Source organism: Leishmania panamensis, assembly GCF_000755165.1.
Source record: "Leishmania panamensis strain MHOM/PA/94/PSC-1 chromosome 18 sequence".
NCBI lineage: Eukaryota > Euglenozoa > Kinetoplastea > Trypanosomatida > Trypanosomatidae > Leishmania > Leishmania panamensis.
This window is the reverse complement of record NC_025863.1, coordinates 203,292-222,874: the sequence shown is the minus strand read 5'-3', so window position 1 is coordinate 222,874 and position 19,583 is coordinate 203,292. Positions and strand designations below refer to the sequence as shown.

Here is a 19,583-nt window from a genome sequence, read left to right as displayed (position 1 = left end):
TGTGCCGCAAAGAAAGCCTAGAAAAGAAGAAGCTGAGCTGCAACAACAACAACAACACCAACACACACACACACACTGAAGAAAAACCCCGAGGCGAGACCTCTTCCTTCGCCTCCTCTTCTAGAGGAGCCAATACAAAGAAGAAAAGGAGGAAGGTCGGGTATCACCACTGGCGACAACGGAGGTGCTGTGCTTCGATGTGTGTCCGACAGCAAGCAGCTGAAAGGCATGCAGACACCTCTGCAAACATAGCCGCAAAATGTTGACACCTGTGCCAAGTACGCATATCTCTGTGTGTTTATCAGCGACGGTGTACACCAAGGCACTTATGCGAGTGCCGTGAGTCTAAAGATCCCTTTTATCCACTCATTCCTCTCTCATTGTTTTCCCAACTCACTCTGACTACGACAATGACCTGTGGTGGTTTAGTCAACCCGCTCCTCCTTTCCCTTGTCACTGTACGTGAGAGCGCTCCTGCTAGTCTCTTTGCTCTTTTTCCCCCTTTCACCTTCACTACTACCCTTGTATCTTCTAGTAGTTCCCTATCCCCCCCTCTCTCTCTCTGCTTCTCGCAGAGGTGCCGAGAATCACACACACCCGCATACACACGAAACGGGGAAGCCACAGCCACAATCGCAAGCAAACAACAAAAAACACTCCTAAGTCAACTCAGCAACGACGAAGGCGTTACTCTTTGCCCCCCCCTCTCTCTCTCCAATCCATATTTCGCTACACTGGCGCATTCCCGTGACAGAGGCACGGACGCCTGTGCTGGCAGCCTATCCACACACGTATATCCACCTGAACCCCACTGCACGGGTGAGGGAGGAAGAGGTCATCACCTGTGCCTGCACTCGAACGTCGTCAGGGCTTCGTTTTGGTGTCTTCCCTGTGGTTGGCCTGTGCGTGTGACGTCTTTTTTTTTTCGTGTGCGAAAGACAAGAATTGGAAGGGCGGTGAAGGGGGGGGGAGAAGCAGACCGACGGACGTACATGCAGCGAACAAGAGCTGTCATTGTGTCCTATTTGACCCCACCATCTTCGCACGCTTTCCCTTTTTCCTCATCCACCTGCCTTTCTCCACTTGTCACTACTTCAACGTCCGTCGAAGGCATTTCTCGCTCACCATTGCGCTTCGCCAGCCTTTAACCTCACCGTATCTGCACTTGTCCGCGCGCGCGCGTGTGTGCGTGTGTGCCGAGACTTTACCGGAGGGTACGTCACTTCTCTTTTTCTACATTTATTGTCCTGTGGTGGCGCACTGCTTTCGCTCTGTTTTGCTTACAGATGAACCCCTACTACGCCGCTCCGCCGCCACAGCAGCAGCAGCATCTATCGCGGCCTTCTGTGGACTTGGACGACCTCTTCGGAGGTCCTACCACCGCCAATGAACACAAGCCCCCCCACGTTGCTCCAGGCGAGCCGGTCCCACCCCCGTACGATGCCCTTAACACCGGGTACTCGTCAGCGCCACCTCCGGGGCATCACGTTGCTGCACCGGCGCTACCGCAGTCGTACAACGGATACAGCAATGGCAATCAAAGTTTTTACTCCGGAGCAGCCCACCACCAGCAGCAACAGCAGCAGTCGTATAACCTGCCGGCTGCTGTTCCGGTGTCTGCGTCTCCTTACGGGATTCCGGCTCCACCTAATGCGTCCTCGTCACCATCGCTGATTATGCCTGGCATGGCCCCGCCACCACAGCTACCCCAGCAACAGCAGCAGTACGGGGTGGGGCCACGCTCTTACGACGCTTGCCCTTCTGCGCCCGCGAATGGCATGGTTGCAGCAGCTCCTCTGTTTCAACAGCAGCCGCAGGTGTACGCCCAGCAACTGCAGCTGCAGCAGCCGATGCCTGAGCCAGCGCAGCAGCAGCAGCAGCAGTTGTTTCCCTCGAGCAGCAGCGGCAGTGTTAATCCCAGTGGGGCTGCTGTTGTTGCGGTCCCGACGGCGGCGGCTGGGGTTGGCAGTGGCGCGGCGCCTTCTAGGTCTGCGGAAGAAGACGACCGTCTGCAGCTGGAGCGTATCATCCGTCTGCGCCGCGAGCTGGAGCAGGAGCAGGAGCGGGAGCAGCGCAAGAAAGAGGAGCTGCAGACGTGGGGCTGCTCCGTTTGCACCTTCCGAAACAAGCTGAACGAAGTCAAGTGCGAGATGTGCGGCTCTACGAGGTCTGGGTACACCGCACCTGCTGCGACGGAGCAGCCAGCTCAGCTGCGGCAACAGCAGCAGCAGCAGATTCCTTCCGCGGCGTCCCCCTCACACATCAACGCTGGCGTCACGGACTGGCAGTGCGGCATGTGCCTCGCCCCGAACGAGGCGCATGCGGAGCGGTGTAAGGTGTGCTACGCCTACCGTAGTAGCGGCACCCCGGTCCCGAGGGCGTCTCCGTCTGGGGCCGCAGCCAACGCGAATCCACTCGGCGTCGCCTCGAGCACGCCGTTCACGACAAACTGGAAGTGCAGCGTGTGCGGTGAGGTGAACCCGCCATCGAAGGCGAACTGCAAGGTGTGCAGCGGATTCCAGCGCAATGGCACCCCGGTCACGGACGCTGTCACGGCGCCTACCAACGAGAGCAGCCACAGGGCCCACGCGAATAGCAGCGCGGACCCGCCACTGCCGACGGTGTGGTCATGCTCCGTGTGCACCTTTGAGAACTCGGTCTCCGCTGCGCTCTGCAAGGCGTGCGAGAGCGGTCAGCGTCCACGCCACCTGGCGCCCAAGGACAAAGAGAAGCGCACTGGTAGCAAGCACAATGACAGCCGTGACAGCAGTTCCAAGGACGGCTACAGCGGCGGTGAGAAGAGCTCATCGTCTAAGCATCAGTGGCCGTGCGGAACGTGCACCTTCTTGAACCCAATCGGTCGAAAGAAGTGCGACATGTGCGGCGCGAAGCGGCCAGAGTCATACGCTGCGGAGGCGGACACGACGGAGGCACAGGCGGCGGCCAAGCAGGAGGCGCAGGACGACGCCGAGGAGGTTGCATGGCAAGACGACGACTCGGTGACGGAGTGTAACAACTGCCACACGACTTTCACGTTTCTCATCCGCCGCCACCACTGCCGGCTGTGCGGGTACGTGTTCTGCGCGCACTGCTCCAACTACAGCTTGCCGCTCACGATGGGCGGCCTCCCGCAGCGTGTGTGTGTGAACTGCTACAAGGCACGATTAGAGGAGGAGAAGAAGACAAAGAAGGCGCGCCGTTGGCTGGATAATTAGCGACGGTGTATGTGTGTAGACGGATGGGGCGATATAGCAGAGCGGGCAGAGCAGCACACGTGTCGTTTTGTTGAATTTTGTTCTCCCTTTCGGCTAGTACCGCTTCTGCCCATACGCATGCTTGGATGCATGCGGATCACATCTTCTCCTCCTCCTCCTCCACCTACTCGTTCGCCATTCCTCCTTCTCTCTTCCTGCTGCCTTTGTCTCCACTTCTGCCTCTCTAATCAACTTTCCTTTGCCCTTCCTTTTCCCTTTCCGTCTCCCTCTCCCCCTCTCCCCCTCTCCCTCTCCCTCTCTCTCTTTGTTTCTCGCCTGTACATCTTGCCCGTCTCTTGTCTTGGTCTTCGGGGTTTCTTTTTCATGCGAGGGTGGCACCATTGTTGTTGACGCTCTTGTTTGATTTGCCCACTTTTGACCTGCCACTTCGTCTACTTGTGTTTGTGAGTCAGTGCAGCCGTGTGTGTGTCTGGCTCTCGCTCTTCCTTTGTTGCTCAAGGCGCTTGTGACTGGACTCATTCCTGAGCGTGTGCACATGTCTAACCTACTTCACCACCATCACCATCACCACCGTCTCTTGTCGTGAGGCATTGCAGTGAGAGCTGCTGACTCCTCCTTCAAGCTGAGCTTGTTCTTCTGATCTTCGAATAGTCCTATCGCCGTGCTTGATGTTCGGAGTGTTCGTGTGTGTTTGCTAGCGTCTTCTGTCCGTCGGTTGCACTGGTTGTGCGTTCTTCTATATGCTCTGTGCGGCTCTGCGCGACTAGTTCTCTTATTCGCTCTCACTCTGCTTGTTTCGATTCTGCCGCCGCCACTGGCGATGTTTTCTCCCCAGCGTTGCACCGTTTCCCCCCTTTTCAAGCTTCGCCGCTATTTTGGCCTTGGGTCGTGGTAAGCAGACACGACCACCATAGTGCCACTCTCATTACCTCTTTCTCGTTTCACCTCATTCCCACGTGTACACAACTATGATACTTCTTCTTCCGGTAAGCGGGCTCACTGAAGAAATGTATGTGTCTTCTCCTTCACCTTAGCAGAGTGTGGGGGGGGGGGGCGAAGAGGGCTGTGGATGCAGGAGACCAGTCACATTGATGCTGCTGCTTTCTTGGAAAAAGAGATTCACCATCATCATTGTTCTCCCCCTCCCTTCACCCACCCCGCGCTCTTCGGACTACTCCCTTATTACCTCACGCTTCCGTGTGTGTGTGTGTGTGGGTGGGTGGGTGCTGTGGTGGTACTACGTGCGGGGCACCTCCTGCGTGGTTCGTTCGTTTTCTTTTTTTTTTCATCTTTGACTTCTCTTCGACATCTTCATGTTGGTGTGCGTGTGTGCGTGGGTTTGATGACCGCATCTTCGCTTCTTCCTGCCCGCCTGTATGTTGTTGCTTCGACACGCGCCCATGCCCGAAAATCAAGCAAAAGGCGTGATGTGAACAACATGAAAGGCGTGGGGGGGAGGGAGGAGGGAGGAGGGAGGAGGGACAGCGGGGAGGGGGGGGGCGAAAGCACGAGTAGCACAGCAACGAAAGCGGCTGTGCTGGCCGTAGTCAGTCGACAGTGGGAAGCCCATGCGACAAGAGGGTGGGAGATGGAAAGAGGGGTGGGGGGATGGGATGGAATTGCACTCTCCCCCACCCTCATGCCGGTTTCTTTCCTCCCCATTCCTCACTTGTGCACCTCCACCGATTCTCGTGTGTTCGTTTGCCGTGTTCCCCCCTTCCTACCTCTTCTCAATCTCGCTGTCTTTTGTCATCTCTCACTCTGCTGCCGCTGCTGCTGTACGCCTGCCACTTTCTCATGCCCGCTGTCATTCACCATACTCTTCACCTTCCTTCTCCCTTTTTCTGTGCTCGAACACACCCACGCACACACCCACACACACGCTGCTGCTGCTGCTGCTGGGAAACGTTTGCCTTGTCAAAAACGCCAATCAGGTCGGTCTACCGTCTGATCATTTTCTCTTCATCTTCGCGCTTCATTCAAAAGCAAAGAATAGGAAAAACAACATCGGAAATTGTTGGCTTTCTCGTCTCGTCACCATGGGCTTCTTCGATGCTGACCTCAGCTACCCCACCGTGCGCACGGAGCGCATGAAGCACAAGCGCCGTCGTCTTGTGCAGGGCCCAAACTCGTACTTCATGGACGTGAGCTGCCCGCGCTGCCGCCAAGTGACCGTGGTGTACAGTCATGCCACCACGGCGGTGGAGTGCAAGGGCTGCTCCAAGAAGCTCTGCCGCCCCACTGGTGGCAAGGCGCTGCTTGTGGAGGGCTGCGGGTACCGCCGCAAGCCGGACCACTAATCACGCTCTCCTCTCCCTTTCGCGAGTGTGTGTGTCTCATGCTTCGTCTGTGAAGCATGAGACACACACACTCACACACCCTCACCCACAGAAGAGAGAGAGAGGGAGGGGTGTAAGAGGTGCGAGGCGTGTATGTTTCCCCGTTTGTTTGTATTATCCTTGCGAATCAGGAGCTGCAGACGAAGAATGAAATGGTGTGGCGCGAAGGTACACATGTGTTCCTATGGTAGACACGGAGGAGGGTAAGGGATTGGAGGGACTCTCTCTCCCTTCCCTACCTTCCCCTCTCTGTCTCCTCTCTGCGCTCTCTGTCGCCGCCGAGTCCTAATATTTCTCCTTCATTTATGTGTTGTTGTTTGGTCTCCTTTCCCCTCCCCTTCTGTCTATGTGTGTGTCGTGAGCAGGAAAAAGGGGAGCTGATGTTGACGCAGGTGTGTGTGTGTGTGTCTGTGTCGGAGGCTCCGTGTGTCTCATGGCGTACCCAAGCAGGCACAGAAGCCTTGGCACAACTCACACGGTGCCCTCTTCCCACTTCCCCACATCGCACAGCTCTCCCAATCGACGTTCATAAGAGTTGTAGTTGCGTCTACCGCTACCGCTGACTGCTACACCCTTCTCTACACACATACGCGTATGCGCACGTATGCATGCACTGAACACCCGTAGGGCGGAAGGAATCGCACCCCAGAGAAAAACAACCACAGGAAAAAGCAGTAATGAGCAGAGTACAAGTTGCTCAGCATCCCACGGCCAGGGGCTCGAAGTTGCCGGCATTTCTTCTCTGCGCTAGTCGTGTGCCCCCCTCCTCTCTCCCTTTTGTTGGTGCATGTCGCCGAGAATGAGCAAATGGCAAGGGGGACGTGGCTGGTGAGGGTGGAGGAGAGGACCGTGAAGACAAGAAACTACCCGCTACCTGGGATGGGGGAAGTAGGGAGCACGAGAAGCCCGTTTACTTCAGGACGCTGACACTCGTGCAACAGCTCTCTTTAGGTCTCCATGAACGTGTCTCTTCCTCTCCCTCTGACCCCTATGCAAGCGGCACGTGGATGGCATGCCCACCTCTCCAATATCTGTAGCAGCGTGCGCTCTTCCTAAGTGTGATTTTTTCGTCATCTTTTTCTCTCGGCGCACACTAGCGCATTCTTCCGCCACCACTAACCCAATAACAATAGCCACATCGGCACATCCATGCTTAGCAGCTCTGTCGAGGCGGTGGATGAGGAAACGCTGCACACCCTTCTCATGCACCTTGGAGACGTACCCAGCGGCGCCATAGCGGCAGCAGTGCAAGCGGCGCCAAACGCACCTGCCAAGCTGGAGACTACTTCCTCGCCTGCCTTCCTGTCGGGTACCTTTTCTGGCCTGGCAAACGAATGCGGCAAAGGTGACGCCAACGCCGACGACGACATTCCCGAGTACGCGCTCCCCGATGCGCAGTACATTGAGCGCACGATGCTCCCCCTGCTGCTGCGTGGGTTGGAGGTGGTCGCGCAGGTTCGCCCGCCTGACCCCCTCGCCTTCCTTGGCGCGTACATGATCTGCAACAACCCACAGAAGCCGCCAGCCGAGAATGGTTCCTCAGCTTCGGCGAAAGGCCTTGAGAAAGTGATCCCCACTAGGGGAAGTGCACCTGTCGATGACACCGCTCCTCCTGCGCTTGAAGAGGTAGTGACGCAGGCCATGAGCCGTTTTTCCACCTCCAAGAGCAACACCAGCGCCACCCCGAAGCCCACCGTGGCTGTCGGCCGTGGTGCCTCAGCGGTGACGAAAAACGCCTAGAATGTCTTGCAAGCCGCACGCGCGTCGCCATGGCACTCTCGTCTTCTCTCACCACTCGCATTGACCAGCGGCTTTTTTCTTCTCGTGTGTGTTTGTCCACAATGCACAAGAGCAGCGGCAGCGGCCAATGCTGTAGCAAAGCAGCGAAAGCGGAAGACGTAGAGGTGTGGCCCCCTTCACGATGTATTGGGCATGTGCAGTGCCTTGCACGGTATGATGGCGCTTGCAGTGCGGTGCCTCCTCCTTACGCACACACACACACACACACACACACACCAGAAGGTGACATGTGCATGCCTCGTCAGGGCGGAACGGAGCCGGGATCAGCTGAACTACTGCATGCCCATCTTCTTAAGTGCTCCCCCCCTTTCCCTCGTCTACATCTTGGTGTGTGTGTGTGTATTCCCCACGCACGCGCAATAAGAAAAGAGGAGAGCGAGAGGGTGTGCGAAACTTTCGTCACACGTGATGCTGCATTACTGTATCTCTGCCTTCAAAGACTCAGCAATGCCCCCCCTCCCCAACTCCTCGTCCAAAGGCTCGCACCTAACATCTACTTCCCTTCTCTCTCTACCTTCTTTTCATTCTCTTTCTTCCTCTTATTTACTTTTGCATTTGATATGGTGCTGCCGCGCCAGTATCATTCTACTTCTGAGAAACACCTTCATCTACGTGCACCAAGGACTCCATGACTCATTGACTGACACTCACAACACTTACATTCGCCTTGCCTCTCTTTTTTTTTCGTTTGCCTTCTCGCTTCGTGTGTATTTCTGCCTTCTTGCTGCTGTAGTTAACGTGACACGCAACATTCAGAGACACATACACATGTGCGTGCGCTTCTGCTTCATAATCTAGTAAGCTGACTGGAGGTGTCACGTCGCTGTGTGCTGCTTGACTGACACAGTAGCTCATGAATACTCATACAAACATCGGCCCTACAGTCCTCCCCTGTGTTCCTTCTCATTTCCCACCTCCGCTGCTCATTAGCCTTAGATCAATTGCCCACAGCACGTAATCGTTCTCGCACTCGTTGCATCTGCCAGCAACCTGCGCCGGTGCCGAGTTGAAAACGTCGAGGCTTCTCGACTTGCGCGTTTTTTTCCTCCTTCCTGGTCATCTTCATGGAGATGTCCTCCGCCGGTGCACAGAGCCCCGAGTACCAGCAGGGAGTCAGCGATGCGGAGAGGCATCGCAGGGCAACGGAGGAAAACTGGATACGGCCGGCCCTTGGCCCAATCGTGTGGCTGGGCGTGCCTTTCTTGTTGGCGTGGCTGCACATGCGCCGTGTCTCGCTGGGCAGTCCGTTCGGCAGCAGATCCCCCAGCGGCAGCGGCAACCCTTTCCAGGACATGATGGCTCAGATGATGCCCATTAAGAAACGCCAGTTTCGTGTCGACGTGAAAGGCACCAGGTTCTCCGACGTCGTTGGCATCCCGGAAGCGAAAGCCGAGGTACGCCAGTATGTCGACTTCCTCACGGAGCCGAACAAGTTCACTCGTCTTGGGGCGCGGCTGCCGAAGGGATGCCTCTTGACGGGAGAGCCCGGCACGGGCAAGACACTGCTGGCCAAGGCCGTTGCCGGTGAAGCAAACGTGCCTTTCTTTAGTTGCAACGGTGCGGATTTTATTGAGATTATGGGTGGCAGTGGACCAAAGCGGGTGCGTGAGCTCTTCGAAGAGGCGCGGGCGGCCGCGCCAGCAATCGTCTTTATTGATGAAATTGACGCCATCGGTTCCCGCGCCGGTAAGCAGGGTGGCTCCGTCAGCAGCGAGGAGAATCGCACAATCAACCAGCTGCTCGCCGAGTTGGATGGGCTTAGCACGAGCGCCGACCCGATCGTTGTGCTGGCCGCCACAAACTTCCAGGACAACATCGACAAGGCGCTGCTGCGCGAGGGTCGCTTCGACCGCAAGGTCGCCATTGAGATGCCCGACCTCGCAGCCCGCCGAGAGCTCTTCGAGCACTACCTCAGCCGTATCTGCACTGGTGACCCAAACGGCCGCACAAAGGATGAGGAGGGCAGAGATCTGGTGCTGGACACCAGTGTGAGCAACAAGGCATTGGCAGATGAGCTGGCGGACCTCACTCCAGGGCTATCGCCGGCCACGGTGGCCACGGTGGTAAACGAGGCGGCACTGCAGAGCGGAATCGCCGGTAAGCCGCTCGTGCAGCTGCCGGATCTTCTGGAGGCACTGGACAACACCCTCATGGGCCGAAAGCACCGCAATCGCCAAAGCGACCAATCGGCTCGCCGCACCGCGCTTCACGAAGCTGGTCACGCCCTCGCAGCGTGGATGCTGCCCACTGTGCAGAAGGTGTTGAAGATAAGCATCACTCCGCGCGGGAACGCGATGGGCTACACGCAGCGCGCCGGGACTGAGTTTCACGAGTACCAAACAAACGCGACGCTCTTTGCTGACATGGTGGTCATGCTTGGCGGCCGCGCAGCAGAGGAGGTGATGCTAGGCGACGTGTCGGCCGGTGCGATGGACGACTTGCAGCGGGCCACCGACGTGGCGCTGAAGCAGATGCTGGCGTTCGGCATGAGCACACACACGGGGCTATTGTCGTACCACCCCGACTACACCCAGGCCGGGCGGGACTTCACGACGTTTTCGAACGACGCCCAGTACCGCGCCGAATTGGAGGCGCAGAAGCTCCTTGCGGCTGCCCATTCCACTGCTGTGGACATCATCAAGCGCCACAAGGACAAGGTGGAGATTATGGTGAAGGCGCTACTAGAGAAGAAGGAGCTCTCGACACGCGATATTGAGCAGCTCTGGGGCCCGCGGCCGTCGACGCCGACAGTGGAGGACATTGTGCACAAGGTCATCGAGGTGACTGGCAGCTACGCCGAGATCGCTGCGACCGTTGGTCCTACGGCGGCAGCCGTGGTAGCGCCAAACATGGCGAGGGTGTGTTAGTGCTAGTGGGATGAGTGAGGCATCGGAAGGAGCGCCTCTCTGCTCTGGCAATGTGTCCGCGTGTCGTTTTTCTTTTTGTGGCGCCGCGCTCAACGCCTGCGGTTGTCGTCTTCACACACACACACAGACACACACACACACACCCACGTGCCTCGTATGTGTGCCTGTGTGTGTGTGTTGTGCGTGTGTCATTATCTTTCATTATCGCCTGTTCGCATGACATCGTGGTCGGCAGGTCATACCTCTCTCTGATGAATGTAAAAGGGGCAAGAAAATCTATGAAGAGAGGCACCCATGCACACCCGCTCTCGTGCCCCTAACCGTGAATACATGCGCGTATGTACGTTTACTCGCCCTCTTCCTGTCCGTCTTCCCCCCTCCCCGCCTTCGGTGCTACAGGCTTTCATTCTGCTTGCTACCTCTACTGCTGATGGATTCTGATTACCCCACTCACCCCTTCCTGCCCTCGCGCCATTTCTCTCTCCAATACCTCCCTTCTCCTTCCCCCCCTCCACCCCCCAACGCGCATACAGAGTTGCTTTTCGCGCCACAGAAAACCCTCATGAAAAGAGCCACGACGCACGCCGCATACTGAAGACGACGAAGACGACATCATTAGCAGAGCCCAGTGTAGCTCCTCTCCAAACTCTTCTCCACCTTTTCACCCCCTCATCCCTTCGTTTCTTTACTCTGTTTTGTTTGTGTTTCTTTTCCTCACCCCCGCTAAGATTGTGTTGCCTCGCTTTTCTGGCCCCCTGTCGCCTCCCGCTCGTTGTCAGCGGCACACTCACTTAAATACATTCACCAGCGCAAGGAAGCAGATATCCTAGTCATCCGCATGTCCAAGATCTCCCCGCAGACTCTGTCGGAGGCCATTCAGGCCGTTCTGAAGGTGGACAAGGAGCGCAAGTTCAAAGAGAGCATCGATCTCCAGGTCAACCTGAAGAACTACGACCCCCAGAAGGATAAGCGTTTCTCTGGCTCCCTGAAGCTGCCGAACGTGTGCCGCCCGCGCATGACGGTGTGCCTGCTGTGTGACCTTGTGCACGAGGACATCGCCAAGAAGGAGGGTGTGCCGACCATGAACCAGGAGGAGCTCAAGAAGCTCAACAAGAACAAGAAGCTGGTGAAGAAGATGTGCAACCAGTACGACGCCTTCCTGTGCTCGGAGTCGATCATCAAGACCGTGCCGCGTCTGGTGGGGCCGCACATGCACCGTATGGGCAAGTTTCCGACGGTGTGCTCGCCCAGCGAGTCGCTCACAGAGAAGGTCGTGGAGCTGCGCTCGACCGTGAAGTTCCAGCTGAAGAAAGTGCTGTGCCTTGGCACCTGCATTGGCCACATTGAGATGAACGAGGAGCAGCTCCGCCAGAACGTCATGATGGCGATCAACTTCCTTGTGTCACTCCTGAAGAAGAACTGGCAGAACCTGAAGTCGGCGTACATCAAGTCGACCATGGGCAGGCCGCAGCGCATCTATTAGGCAGACAAGAGCGTTCCTGTGTCGGAGAAGCCGTTCTTGTTGAGGGTTTGGCTTTTGCTCTGCCCCTTTCTCTCTCTTTCGCCCCAGCACATCACGTGGTGTGCCACGCCCGCGGGCACGCTCGTATGCGTGTCTGTTCGTTTTTTCGTTTTTGTGTTTGCCTTTTCCTTTGATGTTTGCCAGTTGTGCTTGCTCGGTGAATGCTCAGCGAACGATGTGTGCCTGTTTGCGGGCCCGCCTACCTGCCTGTCTCTGTCTCTTCTGCCTCTTCCGTGTGTGCGGCGCAAGGCGAGGATCGCGGGAGCGAGCGAAGCGGAAACACGGAAAAGCCTTTTTTTTTGCTGTTCTTTTTCTTAACCAAGGAGAGTTTTGCTTTTGAGGATGACCGCGGTCGTCGTGCCAATCTTTCTCGTTTTCGCTCTTGCGCCGCGTTGCCTGTGTGTGTGTGTGTGTGTGTGTGTGTCGGTGCTACCGCAACACAACGGCATCGGCAGAAACGGTGACAAGTGCCAGTCGCGGAAAGAGACGGGGCGAGAAAGAGGAGCATCGCCGTTTCTATACGAGGAGTGCCCGGTAGATGAATAGGCGAGAAAAAAAAGAGAAACGAAAAAGAGTTATACGGGTGAACGAAGGAACGCCCAGCAAACGGACCCACAGCCCCACCGGAGACAGAGAGAGAGGGGAAGTGAGTTTGAATGGGAAAGAGAGAGGTGGGGAGGGGAGGGGGGGGCGGTCACGTTGATTACTTTCTCCTCTTCCCACCCCCTTCACGGCCTTCTCTGTCTTCTCTCTTCACTCCCCCTCCCTCTCTCAGAGTGCTGCCTCCTTTTCTCGCTTCGTTTTTATTTTTCTTTGGTCTCTTCTCTACCCCTCCTCCGCCCAACTCGTAACGGCTATTGTGTCTGTTACTTCCCTTTCGTCTTCAAGTAGGCGCGTGCTTTGGCGGCTCTCTCTTTCTTTGCTGAGTCTGTTTTCATCGTGTGCGTCGATGTGCTTTCTCAATTAGCGTCGTCTCTCTTCTCCTCCTCGTCCTCGGCGCTCCCTCTCCCGTCCACTCCAGTGCCCCCCCCCCCCCCCCCGCTCCCCCTTCTCTTCTCCGCACCTCTCTCTCTCTGTCCTCTCCTTTGGGTCCTTGTATGGAGGACAGAGATAGAGAGCAGTCAAGCGTGGTGGCATAGATGTGTGGGGTTTGGGATTCAGATTGGTATGAGCGAAGAGGGCGTGCAGGACTGCGCGGCGGCGGCGGTGTGGGGGGGGAAGCGTGAGGCGCTGTTGAAAGGAGCGATGCACGCATGGACCTGTAGTAATCTCGAGCGAAGTCAGAGAAAACCCAGGAAGCGATGACAGCGCAAACCAACAGTCCCCCGCCCCCGTCCTTGGCGGACTGACTTTGGATTTGTAGCCACTCACCCACTTTTTCTCTTCATTGCTTGATACCCTTCCACGTTACACCTCGTATATATCACAATGGGGGGTGGGGAGGGGGGCTGAAGAAGAGCCACAGGCGTTTACATGCTCGTGCGTGTGTTTTTTTTTTTTACAGGACTCTTCTCGCATCTTCCTGATGCGGTTCAGGTGTTGTTTTCATTTCAGGTGATTTTTACTGGGTAATCTAAAGGGAGACGAAGACAGAGAGACGGACAGAGGCGCGTGCGAAAGGGTTCTCCTCTTCTTGTGGTGGTCGGTGCCACTGTTTTGTTATTCCCACACGCGCTGCCACACGCGTCCTGGACGCACGCACGCATGCAGAGCCAAGTGAGCTGGGGGGGGGGGGAAGAAGGGAGGAAGAAGTGTTCTTCTCACTTCTGCTCATAGGATCATCAGATTTACCCCCTCCTCTCCCTCCCCCTCTTCTCATATTCTCTTCTGCTTCGAGATGCGTGGGGCTGCTTAAATTCTCCAGCAAGCTGATGCATTCAAGTTTCTATCCCTCTCTCACTACGCTCTGTATGCCGCTCTCTTCTCATTATGCCCTCCTCTCTCTCTCTCCCTCTCTGCTTGCCAACCCACATAACGACTGCGTGCGGTGTGTACTTTTTCTGTCCACACTCACCCCACCGATGTCCTCTTTTTTTGAGGGGGGCGGGTGGAGGGTCGTGGAAGCGGACCGACAGACGGGCAGTGGCTTCGCTTGTCGTCGTCTGCCCCACTCTCGCAAACGTCCCTACGAGTAGGCCCATTTTCCTTATACTACGCATCCGTAGACGACTGGCCCACCTGCAGGAGCCCCAATACTGCAGGCCATCTCTTTTATGTCACGCTCCCCTCGCTTTGTTGCTTCTCTTCGCTCTTCGTAGATCTCCAAGTTCCCGCTTTCCTTTCGGCGTTAGCGTAATACTAGTCACGCCTGCACAGCATGAATAACGTTTTGCTCGTTAAGTTGCAACCGGTTCTCTACTTCCTCTCTTTCCTTCCCCCCTCACCTGTCCCTATTAGTCCTTCGTCGCTGTAGTGCTACGCAGTCCTCTTTCTTTCTTTCTCTGACTCCCGCTGCTCCACCGCCGCTCTTCTGCAGGATGCAAGCCTACATTGATAGCATCTGCAGCCGCAAACCACCGTCCACGGCGCTGCCGGTGCGGCCAACGAAGAATGCGCTGCTGCTCCAGTCTCACAGAGAAGCAAAGAGGCGACAACGAGATCAAGCTCAAGCAGACGGCACCAGCGCTTCGTTGAGGCACTCGTATCCGCAACCGCGTGCGGCTGCTGCTAAATGGCCCCTGAAAAAGGCTCCCCCGCTTGGGCCACCACCCCGCCCTCTCGCGCGTCGTCCTCCGTCGCCAGCGGCGCATGATGAGCTCACTCGGACTCCCGCTGCTTCCTTCGTGGCGGCGGCGTCACCGTGGCACCCGCTTTTTACTTCTCCCTCGCCGTCCCCGTCGACTTCGCCGCAGCGGCAACAGAAGGGACGCCATACATCGGAGGCGGACGACACGGCTGGTACTCGAGAGACACACTGGCCCACGCTAAGTCAGCTGGTAGAGACTGACAAGAGCACGTCCGTCGCAGTAGCGGCACACAGTAACCGGAGGTTGTACAATGAGAACGTGATGAATGGAGAAGATGAACGTCGAGAAGTGGACGCCATGCACTCCTCGGCAACAGTGAGGAGCGGTGGTGCCGCGGTGTCGCCCGCTCGTCCTTGGAGGTCCGTATGGGCCCTGTGGAAGCCCCCGTCACATGAGGGGCACCTGGATGTAGTTCAGAGCGGCGCGGCTTCGCCGTACCCGACTACTTCCCGCCCCCAGTATCCTTTGTCGTCATCATGCGTACCTCTCGCCACCCACCCGCGCTCTGAAGTGGAGCTGCTGCACAATCTACGTCTACCTGCAGTGCGTCCATCGATGACCACCGGCACGCCTAGTGGCAGCACTATTGTGGCCATTTCTGGTCAATCCCCCACTTCCTTGCCGAGGGTAGTGGATGTGAGCGAGGCTCCCCAATGGCGTCACCCGGTCTTGGCACCTCAGCAGCAGCAGCAGCAGCTGGCAGGAGTGGACAAGAGTCGTGTGGGCTACTACGTTAACGCTAATTGCCCAGTTGATGTTGATGGCATTGCCACCACAGAGCGCCGGCCAGCCTCTCCACCGTCTCGCCCGTCACTCCCGTCGCTTTTCTCCTCCGGATTCTTTGACCGAGGGCCCGAGGCAGCCATGCGTCGCCGTGCTGAGCGACATTCCAAGGTGGCGCACCGTGCAGAGAACCTCCGTGCGCAGTCGTCTTCTACGGTGCAGAGCGCAGCCTCTTCGTTTACGAAGCAGTTGCAACCAGCGAGACAGCCGCGACCTGGCGCAGATCATCGCTGCCGTGATGTGGACAACTACAGTCTCCGCGACTTGCAAGACGGTTTGTACACTCGACTACAGCGACGTCTGCACAACCTCGCCACCTCCTCCTCGGACAGCGCCTCGCCAATGGACTCAAAGGCTACCGCGAGAAGCACTTCATCAACCCCTCTGCTCACCGATATGGATGCAGCGGTACGCCTCTGGCGTGATACACGGCTCGCATTCCGGCAGCAGGTGAAACATCGCAGCTGTATACATAATGTGCAGCGCAGCGCCACACGGAAGGGTCAATTGCCCAGTGTGCAGGAGGACGAGGAGGATGTAGTGATGAACGGTGTTGTGCGTCGCATCCTCGCGGAGCGGGCCGCCTCGCGTGCATACCTGTTTGCGGGTGCCGCTGCTGCGAACCGCGAGGAGAGCACTCCATGACCCACAGCATGTTTCTCTGTGTGAGGATGCATGTCTGCGAGGGGTGCAGTGGGGTGAGGGGGGACACGTAGCTGTGTGTTGCTCTCCCCTTTTTCTTTCACGTTTGGTGCCTCCATATTGGCCGCGCTGCCGCTCGACTCGCACCTCCTCTTCCCCAAAACACCCAGCAAAACGGAGAAAAGAAGAGGAAACGTCCCAATAAGTGCGCAAAGGTTTCCTCTTGAGCTTCCTGTGTGAGGGGATTCATGCACGTAGGCAATCTGCTCGTGTACTGTCGTGCTTTGAATGGTATTCACGAGTTTGGGTGTAGTGCACACCACGCCGTGCATCTTCTTGCGCTGCGAATACTCACTTACCTTCGTGCTCGCCTTCTTCCTCCCGCGCGGCTTTCACTTGTACCGTCTCTCTTTTTTTTTTCGCTCTCTTCTTTCGCCGCCGCCCACCCTCTCCTTTGGCGTTGTTGCCGTTCTAGCGCTGCTATCGGCCACAGCAACGTGCCTGACCTGTGAGTTTTTGTCTGGCCGCCTGACACCTCCGCTCACGCACCCTCTCCCACGGCCTCTCTCTCTCTCTTCCTCCGTTGTATTACCTTTTTTCTTCCTCTTGTCTGTTCCTGCTGACGCAAGCTTTCCTCTGAGCCTCTCTAGAGACTTCTGTTTCGCCGGCACCACTACTACGTCTTCCTCCTCCTCTCTCCCTTCCTCTTCGCCGGTTTGAGTAACGTCGTCGAGGACGGTCATCAGCATATAAGCATACAGGAGCAAGCGGCTACAGGCAACAGCAGCAACAGCCATGGATCATTCTATCATGGTGGGCCAGTACGCGCTGGGCAAGCAGATCGGCTCTGGCAACTTCTCCAAGGTGCGATTGGGCACCGATCCGCAAGGTCGCACGTGGGCCATCAAGATTGTGGACAAGCGCCGTCTAAAGAAGGAGAACATGGAGGACCAGATGCTCCGTGAGGTCGCCATCATGCGCAGTCTGCGCCAGCAGAATGTGGTGAAGCTGCAGGAGGTGCTTCAGTCCACCAACCATTACTACCTGGTCCTCGAGCTAGTTACAGGCGGCGAGCTCTTTGACAAGATTGTAGCCGCCAAGCGTTTTGACGAGCCGACGGCGCGCCGGTACTTCCACCAGCTTATCGCAGGTATGTACTATTGCCACTCGAAGGGCTTCGCGCACCGCGACCTGAAGCCAGAGAACCTGCTGCTCGACGCGAACGGTACACTGAAGATTTCCGATTTTGGACTCAGTAACCTCCAGCAGGACGTGCTGCTGCAGACGATCTGCGGCACGCCAAACTATGTTGCGCCGGAGGTGCTCATGGAGCGCGGCTACAACGGGCTCTCGGCAGACATCTGGAGCTGCGGTGTAGTGCTGTACGTCATGCTGGCGGGGCGTCTACCCTTCGAGGATCGAAACATGAATGTCCTTCTCGGCAAAATTGAGCGAGGTGACTACCAGATGATCCGCCACATCAGCGACCCTGCCAAGGACCTCGTCGCACGCATGCTGACCGTTGATCCACGCAAGCGTATCTCGATGGAGGATGTCATCAACCACCCGTGGTTCCAGGTCGAGTGGGATCCGAAGCTGCTTTCCACATGAGGGGCGGTAGATTACGGAGGTGATCGGGTAGGGGAGTGAAGCCCATAGCGCGAGTGGCAAGACATGTCGATCTTCAACCCCACCTAACCTTTCTTCTTCCCTGTGTGTGTTTTTTTTTCTTTCAAACGTAGGGGGCTTATTCTGTCAGCAAAAAGCTTACAAATTTCTTCCAAACTCCTCTCCCCCATCCTCGTGCGCATACATGTGCACGCGTGCAGGTCTCTCGAGGTTTCGTCACCCCATTCTGCAATGGAGGCCATTGTTGTCTTCATAGTTCTTCTTTGCTTTCGTTTTATTGGTTGTGTTTTTTTTCTTTCGTTTGTTTGTTTGTTTTCGGTCTTTTGGGCACATCCTTGTCACTGTGCGTGTGTGTGTGTGTATGCTGCGGACCCCTTCCATGTTTGCATCTCTTTGCCGTTTGTGTGTGATGGTCGTCGTGACGCCGTCTTTCTCTGTCGTTCTTGAGCTCCTTTTTTTTTTCGCCTGTTGCGTGTGTGCAGGTGGAACACGCCACTTCGTACGCACACATCCACCCCCCGGCACCTCCGCAGTACGTCTCTGCACCCCGTCCTTGTTTTGTTGGTCCACTTCCCCCCTCCCTGCACTTCCATCTGCTTGTGACCTCCTTCTCCAATAGGCCAACTCGTCATCTTTGAGATCGCCGCCCCCCCTTCTCGTTCTCACTCCGTATTACGTGTCAGTGGGGAGTTGTCTGTGCCTTGCGTGCCCATGTGTGTGCGTCTATCGATCTGCATTGGAGCGTGTGTGTGTGTGTGTGTGTGCGTGTGTGTGCACGTGACGCGTTTTTTTGTCCCTCTTTCCCCCTTCTTTCTCTCTCCATCGTGACTAACCTTCCCTTTCTCTTCCTCCTTCCCCCCTCGACCTCGCACTTGTCTTCGCGTGTGTGTGAGGGTGAGTGTGTACAGTTGTGTAAAGTTGATTCCAGCTCCTCTTTTTCCTCTTCGTTGTCTTTCTGACAAACCCACTCACCCCCACCTTCGACATCCCCTTCCCTGTCTCCCTCCCCTACCCTTCTTCCTCGTGCTCCTTCGCTCACCCTCATGCACACACACACACACGCTTTCCCTTTCGCAGTTATGTAGCGCTCTCGTTGTCGAGTATCCGCTGGTGTTTTGCAGTGCAAAGATGTATAATTATACAGGTGTGCGTGGTGTGGTGTGTGTGTGTGTGATGTTATAGTCTCCGGCTTGCCTGTGCTGTACTCCACTCTTCTGTGTTTCTTCTTGTTTGTGTTCAGTGTGGCTGCGTTACGTCAACCGCTGGCATCCTTTCTTTTGCTTTTCACTCTCTTTCTCTTGCGTGCGTGTGCGTGTGTGCGCCTAGTCTTCCCCGCTTGATGCTGTTGGCTATTTCTCGCGTCGCCGCCGCCTGCCGCGCTTGTTGCACAGTTGTGACTGGGATGTAGAATCACGGAATCCTATTCCTTTCCTTTTCTCTCTTTTGCTCGTGTGGGGTTTGCTGGTGGATCGGTGCGTGCGTGCCTGTACCTGCGTGTGCATGTTCAGTCGTCTAATGCACCTGGAAACAGCGGGGCGGGCCAGCCGCTTGCGTACGCTCACCCGCAGAGATGCCCCTCCCACTCCCACAACATCCATCCCCCCAAAAGGGAGTGCGCGATGGTGAGAAGGATGGACGCACACTCACGCACATACTCCCGCTAGCAGACTGAGTGCGCAACTCGCGCAATCCGATATGTGCAGCGGCGAGCGACTCTCCCTTTTTTTTTGCCTCGCTTTTTCGTTCATTTGCCTTCACCCCCTCGTTGCTTTGTACAGTAGTTTGCCAAGCACCCGCGGCAAACATGCAAGGGGGGGGGAATGGGGGCGGGTGGTTTGCTGGTTACGTTGGCATAGGCGAGTTCTTAGTTGTGTGTAGCCTTTCATTTTTGATCGTTCGGGACAACACCCCCAAGAGCGAGCTGAGTGGCGGGGGATCAAGTCAGTGTGCACGTCTGCCAAAAGGCATCGAGACAGAGTCGTGGAGGTCCTCGCGACTGCGATGCGCGCGTGTACGCCAGTATCACGTCTCATTCGACT

At 56.6% G+C, this 19,583-nt stretch overlaps 7 protein-coding genes across 7 annotated transcripts; all 7 read left to right on the top strand.

Moving 5' to 3' along the window:
* Positions 1-1,286: 1,286 nt before the first annotated feature.
* LPMP_180540 (hypothetical protein) lies at positions 1,287-3,215 on the top strand (the record flags this gene model as incomplete). The annotated part of the gene is made up of 1 exon (XM_010699586.1): positions 1,287-3,215. One exon carries the CDS (start codon positions 1,287-1,289, stop codon positions 3,213-3,215), a length of 1,929 nt encoding a protein of 642 aa, XP_010697888.1.
* A 2,039-nt stretch (positions 3,216-5,254) lies between these two features.
* Positions 5,255-5,515, top strand: LPMP_180530 (40S ribosomal protein S27-1; the record flags this gene model as incomplete). Its single annotated transcript, XM_010699585.1, has 1 exon — positions 5,255-5,515. The coding sequence occupies one exon, from the start codon at positions 5,255-5,257 to the stop codon at positions 5,513-5,515; it is 261 nt and encodes an 86-aa protein (XP_010697887.1).
* A 1,188-nt stretch (positions 5,516-6,703) lies between these two features.
* On the top strand, positions 6,704-7,294 carry LPMP_180520 (hypothetical protein; the record flags this gene model as incomplete). The annotated part of the gene is made up of 1 exon (XM_010699584.1): positions 6,704-7,294. One exon carries the CDS (start codon positions 6,704-6,706, stop codon positions 7,292-7,294), a length of 591 nt encoding a protein of 196 aa, XP_010697886.1.
* A 1,124-nt stretch (positions 7,295-8,418) lies between these two features.
* Positions 8,419-10,221, top strand: LPMP_180510 (ATP-dependent zinc metallopeptidase, putative; the record flags this gene model as incomplete). Its single annotated transcript, XM_010699583.1, has 1 exon — positions 8,419-10,221. The coding sequence occupies one exon, from the start codon at positions 8,419-8,421 to the stop codon at positions 10,219-10,221; it is 1,803 nt and encodes a 600-aa protein (XP_010697885.1).
* Positions 10,222-11,059: 838 nt separating this feature from the next.
* On the top strand, positions 11,060-11,704 carry LPMP_180500 (60S ribosomal protein L10a, putative; the record flags this gene model as incomplete). Its single annotated transcript, XM_010699582.1, has 1 exon — positions 11,060-11,704. The coding sequence occupies one exon, from the start codon at positions 11,060-11,062 to the stop codon at positions 11,702-11,704; it is 645 nt and encodes a 214-aa protein (XP_010697884.1).
* A 2,516-nt stretch (positions 11,705-14,220) lies between these two features.
* Positions 14,221-15,918, top strand: LPMP_180490 (hypothetical protein; the record flags this gene model as incomplete). Its single annotated transcript, XM_010699581.1, has 1 exon — positions 14,221-15,918. One exon carries the CDS (start codon positions 14,221-14,223, stop codon positions 15,916-15,918), a length of 1,698 nt encoding a protein of 565 aa, XP_010697883.1.
* Positions 15,919-16,710: 792 nt separating this feature from the next.
* On the top strand, positions 16,711-17,526 carry LPMP_180480 (serine/threonine kinase-like protein, putative; the record flags this gene model as incomplete). Its single annotated transcript, XM_010699580.1, has 1 exon — positions 16,711-17,526. One exon carries the CDS (start codon positions 16,711-16,713, stop codon positions 17,524-17,526), a length of 816 nt encoding a protein of 271 aa, XP_010697882.1.
* Between the last annotated feature and the right edge of the window lie 2,057 nt (positions 17,527-19,583).